At 50.5% G+C, this 7,810-nt stretch overlaps 1 protein-coding gene across 2 annotated transcripts in view; it reads right to left on the bottom strand.

The window, feature by feature from the left end:
- The window catches only part of TTC28 (tetratricopeptide repeat domain 28), a 712,524-nt gene that overhangs the window by 11,914 nt on the left and 692,800 nt on the right, over positions 1-7,810 (bottom strand). For both annotated transcript variants that reach the window (XM_069081377.1, XM_069081378.1), the window contains one exon: positions 5,159-5,288. In XM_069081377.1, the coding sequence (XP_068937478.1) occupies positions 5,159-5,288 (130 nt within the window). The remainder of the gene's footprint in view (positions 1-5,158; positions 5,289-7,810) is intronic.

The raw sequence follows: 7,810 nt of genomic DNA, 5'->3' as shown, positions 1-7,810 counted from the left end.
AGAGACAGAGAGAGACAGAGAGACAGAGAGAGACAGAGAGAGAGAGACAGAGAGAGAGACAGTGAGAGAAAAGAGAGAGAATGAACATGTTTGTGACAATCCCAGTCATCAAAGCTGGTGAAATAGAAAAGCCCTAGCCCTGCACTAAAGCCCATGGGGGGACAGTGATGGAAGGATCCAGAGCCTTTTGCCACAGAACAGTTCTTGGTAAACAAACATCTCGGGCTCTCTAGAAGGCTCTCCTGTCCAAAGGAGTTGACTCGGCTTTCCTGTCCTGGGCTCCCCTTCTCTGTTCACTAAGTACAGATCTGAGGATGAAGGCAGCACAGCCAGGTAATGGCTGGACCACCAGCCACAGCTGCGGGGTCTAAACCTCAAAGCAGGTAGATGCCCAAAGAAACATAAGTTAAGACTGACTGTCTGGGACTAAATTGATACTAGTATCATCTAGTGAGGGATTTCATGACCCACAGTTTACAGAAAGATGTGATCAAGAAAGCCACCACGGTTCTTTTTTTCCTTTTAAGCCCACAAGGTCCTAGAGTGGTGCAGCAGGGCTGGTCCCTGGGCGCCAGAGCTCAGCACAGAAGCTGCCTAGGGCTCTCGTTGCTATGAGGAGTTTTCCTATGTGAGTTTGAGAATAAACAGTCCCTGAAATCTGTAGAAATGTGTCCTGAAACTGGATTAAAACACGAATAACAACAAACAATAAAACAAGCCAGAGCTGGGCCTTGTGGGAGGCGGGGGAGGGGAAGGGAGAGCTGAGAGATGCCCAACGGCCTGGACAAAATGGCCACTTCTGTCAGAATCTGCTGCCTCGGTTGTCTTGCCCCAAGAGAAATAAACTTCTGGGCTCCTGAACAGCTTTGTTTGTATCAGCTGATGCAGGTCTTAGCTTGGAGTCTGGGAAGGAGCATTTCTCTGTGCCCTTAAATCCTTCTATGAAGCCAGGCGTATCCACAGAGGTGCAAAGGCCCAACCTGAGTTTGCAGTGGGGCTGCAGGGACCCTGGAGGTTCCAGGCCCTTCACAAGACTGTGTGTGTGTGTCTTTCTGTTCTGTCTACTTCTGAGGGGCTGGAGAACACTAGCTGATGAACTAGAATGGGTCCCATCTCATTTGAAAGAAGAGGAAACTGAGGCCCCAGAGGTTTTGTGAGTTTCCCAAGATCACTCAGGCAGTAAGCGGTGTCACAGCTGAGATTCAAACTTGGGTCTCTGGGCTCCAAATGCTATGTCCTCTCCACTATATCATGAGTTCCAAAGCCGATCTTAGGGTCAGAAGGGACCTTCCTTCTGAGCCCTTTGGTCTAGTCCTTGATCTCATACATGAATCTTCCCATGACTTCCCCAGCTTTGCTTAAAAAGCCTCAGCGAAGGGGGGTCCTCCCCTCAGCCTCAAGGAGCTCTGGAGGCCATCTAGTGTGGAAGAATCTTCTTTGTAATATCCCCAACATGTCTCATCCAGCTTCTTCTCCAAAATCTCTGCTACAGAGGAGCCCACAACCTCCAAAGTAGCCTCCTCCACTTATGGACTAGTCTAATTGTTAGAAAATTCTGCCTGATTTCAAGCCTAAATTCGTCTCTTTGCAATTTCTACCTGTGGCTCCTGGTCGTGCCCTGGGAGTTGAGCAGAAAAACCTAAGAACAAGTCCTTGTCTTATCCCCCGCCCCATCTCCCCTCCACCAAGTCTTCTCTTCACCAAATTAAGCTAAATAATCCCCTTTCCTTCAACTGATCATCACACGGCCTTGTGCCATCCTGGACAATGGTTTAGACAAACTCCATCTTAAAATGTGGTGCCTGGAAGTGAGCCCAAGACACCAGCCAACGTCTGACGGGGGCAGATTATAGACATCTGTTGCTTGCCCAAGCCTGGCATGAGGCCTCTCTGCAGCTCAAGCCAAAGCTTACTGGAGCTGTCATTTAACATGGCTGACCCACATCCCACTTGTGGCCCACTGAAGCCCCCAGATCTTTCTCAGATGAACTATCGTCTAGCCACTTTTCCATCATGTAGCACTTGTGAAGTTAAGTGACTTAAATTTATGCCAAATAAATTTCACATTATTAAGTTCAGCCCAACTCTGTGTTTTTGGATCCTCATTCTGTCTTCTGGTGTGTTACTGATCCCTCCTGGCTTTGCACCATCTGTATGTTAAAGAGCCCAGGGCTGACTCTGCATCGGCAGAGGGCGCCACTCCCCTCGCCGGCTCCCTCCAAGCTGACACTGACTTCACTGACTGCTCCTAAGGTGGCCCTTTAAAGGGGCAGTTCTGAGGCCACCTCTCTGTGTTTTGTGCATAAGAATAGCATGAGATCAATCAACAGACTTTTATTAACAGCTTGGGATGAAAACATAGGAACAAAGCCAGTTCCTGCTTCCACGTGCCTTTCCCAGGTGACTGTGATGCCCACCGAGGGCCCTGCTAGGCTTTTGGACTGGCCAGGTAGCAGGGCTAGCTTCACTGGACTACAGGTTTGAGATGCCATTCCCTTCCCTTGGTGTCCCATTTGACCTCCATCAGACAGCGCTCCTTCTCCAGTCTTTCCAAGGTCACTGATGCTGACTCAGCCAATGGGATTTGCCACTTTTTTTCAGTTCAGCCTTGACCTGAACCCTTTGAGGGTAGGAAGGGGCTGTCTTAGCAACTTCCCCATATATCTTAGGCATTACTTTCTCCTCCTCAGACATTTTTTTGGTCTTTTTTTTTGAAGTGGGGAAGGCAGGGCATTTGGGGTTAGATGACTTGCCCAGGGTCACACAGCTAGTAAGTGTTAAGTGTCTGAGGCCAGACTTGAACTCAGGTCCTCTTAACTCCAGGGCTGCTGCTCTATTCACTGTACCACCTATCTGCCCCTCAGCCATTTTTTCTGCCCTCTTGGGTGGAAAGTTCTTCCCTCCTCTCCCCCAGGTAGAAAAGGGAATAAAAATAAAAGCCATATAGCTCTGCCCTCTCTGTGATCACCATCCTCCTATGGCATTGTCCTCTCACATCACAGTCTTGCCAGCGGGCCTCATCCTTTCTAAGCCCTTTTCTTTGTCCATAGTCTTCTTCATCAGCCCTGGCCTCAGCAGCTGGCCACTCTTCTTACCGGCCACACCACATTGTCACAGTCTTTCTCTCTTATTGGCCTTTGCTTCCATATTCTCTATGTGTCTCTTTAAGAATCCAAGGACTGCCCTTAGCATCCATATCTGTCTCTATAGGGAATTCCCTCATTTCCTCCTTATTTGAACTTTGTGCATTTAAACTTGCATTGGCGAGAGCTTCCCATCATTCACGGGTTGACATTGCTTGTAAAATTTCAGTCCATGGGATCCTACGATCCTTCTTCTGAGCCCTCTAGAATCTTCTATCCCCAAATCTAGGGCTTTGTCAGGCTTCCCCCACAGTCTTCTTCATTTCTACCAAAATTTTGAGCAATTTACTTGCTGCCAAATTTCCCGCTATTCCTGTACCAGCAATCATTTCGTCTTTTTGGTGATGGTTCCTCTGCCTTTCTGAAGGATGAGACCATCATTAAAGCAAATCAAGGCATTACAAGCTGCTCTGCCTTTGGCGCAGAGAGATCTCTAGCAGAAGTCCAGATAGATGTCTTCAACAATGGAGAGGAGAAAGATGACCAACCCAGCCACCTCCCACAAGAGGCAAAGAGTGATTCATCTCACAAACGGAGAGCTGGCTGTCTTCTCGGCTGCCTGAGGAGGTCACTATCCTCAGGGCTTTCCTGGGTAGGCAACGTGTCTGGGGTGTCTAAAGGGCCACCAGGAGCATGGCTGACCCCGGAGAGCCAAGATGAACGATTCTTTAATTCCGTCCTTGACTGATGGGTTGACTAAAGATTTCTTCATACTTTCACAAGGGCATCAAAGGCATCTTTCCATCCAGTTTCAACGACAAACTTTTTACACCTTGTTGTCCCTGTTACCTGCCCCTCTGGAGTGGAGGAGGTCATGGCAGACCCCCTGGGGTCTCCCGATCAGTGCCCTGCCCCCCGTACACTATAACTCACTAACTCATGAAGTAAAACCAGCCCATTTTATGACTGGACAGCTCAAGTGGTTAAGAAGATTGCCTTGCTGGTGTATGGAGATGTTTGTCACCATCACACAAGTGCAGCAACCCCTAAAGATGACTGAGCGTGGAGAAGTGTTGAGAAGTGTTCCCCCAGCAGTGAAAGCAGCATCTCACAAAGTACCAGACTTAGGGTCAGGAAGAGTTTGCTTCTGACACTTCTAGTCTATACCTCTCTGAGCCTCGGTTTCCCCATCTGTAAAAGACCTGCAGCACCTATCTTAGACGGTTGCCACAGCTCTCAAATGGAATAATGTACATAACCAACTTTATCTGTTTATTGTCAGTTATAGTAATAATTGTCATTATCATTAGTGGTCTTTAGAAAGCCCTTACAAATCGCGCCTACATCCTCGGCTACTTAAGAAGGCGAACATCAAGAAAGGAAAGGGGGGGTGACCTTTGCTTGATGAGGCCCCAGAACTTCTGGTGTGGAGACCACCTGTGTCTCAGCAAACCCTGACTTAGAGGAATGGAGAACTTGTTATCATAAGTGCTTTATTTCTTAAAAGGGGGAATGGTTCCTTCCGTTCAGCTGAAAGGCGCAGATGCTTGAAGTGCACGGTCGTGGGGTGGCCCTTCAGGCTTGGGGGGCCCACCTCCACACTGCCAGCCGGCAGGAAATCCAGCAAGTGTTTCTGAAAGATGACTGAAAATACGGAATCTGACTGAGGCAAAATCGGGCTTATGGGAGGTTTTACTGAAGCCTCAGAATCACAGGATGGGAATTTTAAAACAAAATATCAATAACCCAAGGTAATGATGAGAAGAAATGCTGGTCAGTTACTTGCCCAACTCTCTGTGACCCCATTGGGGATTTCCTTGGCAGAGATACTGGAAGGGTTTGCCATTTCCTTCTCCAGCTCATTTTACAGATGGGGAAACTGAAGCAGAGTGAAGGGACTTGCCCAGGGTCATCCAGCTAGTAAGTGTTGGAGGCTGGATTTGAGCTCGAGAAGAGGAGTCTTCCTGACTCCAGGCCCAGTGCTCTACAACATCAAGTATCTCTCAGTGAAGCAAGGAGAGGAAGAAGCTAGAAACCGAGGAAGGGCTCAACTCAAGAAGGAAACATTTTCTTACCTAGGGCTGCCAGGAACTCGTGACAGCCCGGGAGCCGCCAGAGCTGGACGCTGATGGAGACTTGGATCGGTGCCGAGGCAAAGTCCTGCTCCTTCTCTCCGGCTTGGAGCTGGACCAAGACCTGGTGGAGCTGAGAGACAGGGCAGAGTCAGCAGTGGCCTGGCTCTGCAGGGCCCCACCTGCCCGCCCATCAGCAGCATTAGCAGCACCATCAGTGACAACGAGCCTGGCCAGCACAGGGCCTTTCCAAAGAGAGCGCCCTGGGGGGCGGGAGATGAGGCTCGAGGCCCCCTACCCACAGGCTCTGAAGCGATGGGGGCTGCCTCTGATGTGACGCTCTTGTGGTTTTCTCATGGTATCTCTACTGACACCCTGGAAGGATGGACATATGAGGAAGTGACTCCTCTGAGGCTGGCCAGGGGTGGGGCAGCAGAGCTGAGGCCCCAGCTTCTGCGAGGAGACCGGGCCTCTGGCCCTGCTCCCACTCCCTCTAGTGGACATGGCAGGACAGACGATTGCTGCTCCCTAGCTGACCCTGAAGTTGTAGTGTCCAGGAGGAAGAAATGTCAAAGGGGAGCAGAAAGCCCCCAAGCCTGGGCACAGCTGTGTGCATGGTCATCTGCCTCACTGGATGAGCCCTAAGCAGGAGGCCAGTGCCAGTGAAGGCCAGGGACGGGCACATGGAAACAAGCAAGCTTTCAGGTTTCCTGGGTTCGGTCTCAGACCCCTAGAACTGAGGGGGATGGGCGGGAAGGTACAGCTGTTATTTCCAAAATCCCAGAATGCACCAAAGGCTCCTTGGGGTCCACAGGGAGCTCAGCAATTGAACCAAAGACAGACTAAGGAGGATCAGAGGAGGCACAGACAGTGAAGCCAGAGTGAGAGGCCTTGGGGACAAGGCCTTGGCCACATCGGGCCTTGGCCTCCTTGTCAGTCTGCAGGGTCAGCACCTCCCTACATGGGGCTCCTGATGGTCCTGGGTGCTGGCGCCTCTGGCCACCTGGGGAAGCCTACAGAGCCCTCCTCAGAGCTGTGTCAGGCCAATCCCAGGGGAGGTCAGTGAAAACCAAGAGCATGTCTTCCTCTTCCCCGTTCGCAGGCCCCCGGGGGTCTAAGAAGTCCTGCTCTACAGACTAGGGAGTCGTTCAGCACATGCCCCACAGAGGCCATGCCAGGGATGGAGGACTTCTCAGGCTCACCTGGATCGCGGCTGCTACTTAGAGGGGTACTCACCATTCCAACCATATTTTTAACAGCCTTCAGCCAGCAGATTATAAGGAAAGGAAAGAGAAACAGAAAGAGAGAAAGAGAGAGAGAGAGAAGGTAGTTTAGACTCAAGCATAGCTCGTTGTGCCCATGAACTGCCCATTGCCAACAGCAAGCTCCACACTGGGCCTCAGACCAGCAGCCACATCACAGCATGTGCAGGGGGACAGTCAGGGAAGGGAGACAGAGGCAGGAGGGACAAAACAGGGACGGGGCAGGGTGGGAGCAGCCAAACTGGGAAGCTTCCCCTCTTGTGGATGGTCTAAGGGCCCCACCTCACTGTGACCCAGGTAGGCTGCCACCCACCCACTGTTCTCCAGAGGGGCCTGTCCCAGCTCAAAGGGGAACCCAGAATACTCCGGGACCCAGGGGAAGATCTCGGCTATTTCCATGCTGGTCTGAATACAGCACAGCTCCATATAATGATGACGCTGGAGAGACGGTGAACACACCATCTGGCTGGCCCTTGGGCTCCAGAAGAGGCTTGGGCAGGCTGGTCCTGCAGACCTTGGGCCACCTTGGGTTCTTCTCTGGGACCTGCTTTCCAGACCTTCCCCTGGTCCAGTTTCCTTCAACTGCCCCCCTACCAGAGCTAGCCCCTTATCTCCTGGTTGCTGTTAGGAGAGCAGATGCCATGCGCCAGTCAAAATGCGTGAAGGAACGCAATTTCAGAAGGCTCTCTAAAGATGAAGTGAAAGTCGCTGGGCTGGGCTGGGCTGGGTGGCCATGGTGAGCCCTCTAAGCCAGCCTGCTCAGAAGAAACTCCAGGAACCCCATTCACCTTCAGAGGTTACTTGTGGACGAAACAGCTGTTATCTCCACATGGAAACAGGACTGTGAAAAAGGGACCTGTCCAGGGCTGACAAAGGGACAGCTGGAGGGATGGGGTCCCTAGGAGAGGGGGGGGCTGTGTTTGTGCCTTTGATTGTTTTTCCCCAGTCATTTATGATCAAAGATGACCAGGGAAAACCTCTTTAGACACTGTTTTGCTTGTGACTGTCAAAGTCCTACTTTCCGGGAATAAGGTCCTGAACTTTATTTCCCCTGGGCCTGCCCAGCATGCCTCTTTGTGTGGGCATGAGTGTGAGTGTGTATGAGAGTGTAAATGTGTGTGAGCATGAGTGTGTATTGTGAGTATGAGTGTGTATGCATGTGTATGTTTGAATGTAAATGTGTGTATGAGTGTGTCTATGTATATAACTTGTGTGAGTATAAATGTGAGTGTGTGTCTGAGTGTATGAGTGTGCATATGAGTATGAGTGTGTATGTAAGTGTAAATGTGTGTGAGGATGTGTGTATGTGTATGAGAGTGTAAATGTGTGTATAAGTGTGAGTGTATTGTGAGTACAAGTGTGTATCAATGTGTATGTTTGAGTGTAAATGTGT

This window comes from Petaurus breviceps, unplaced genomic scaffold (assembly GCF_028583685.1).
Source record: "Petaurus breviceps papuanus isolate PSGF00001 unplaced genomic scaffold, PetGlider_PUasm1.0 99, whole genome shotgun sequence".
In the NCBI taxonomy this organism is placed as follows: domain Eukaryota; kingdom Metazoa; phylum Chordata; class Mammalia; order Diprotodontia; family Petauridae; genus Petaurus; species Petaurus breviceps.
The sequence above is the reverse complement of the archived record's forward strand: the minus strand, read 5'-3'. Positions and strand labels throughout refer to the sequence as shown.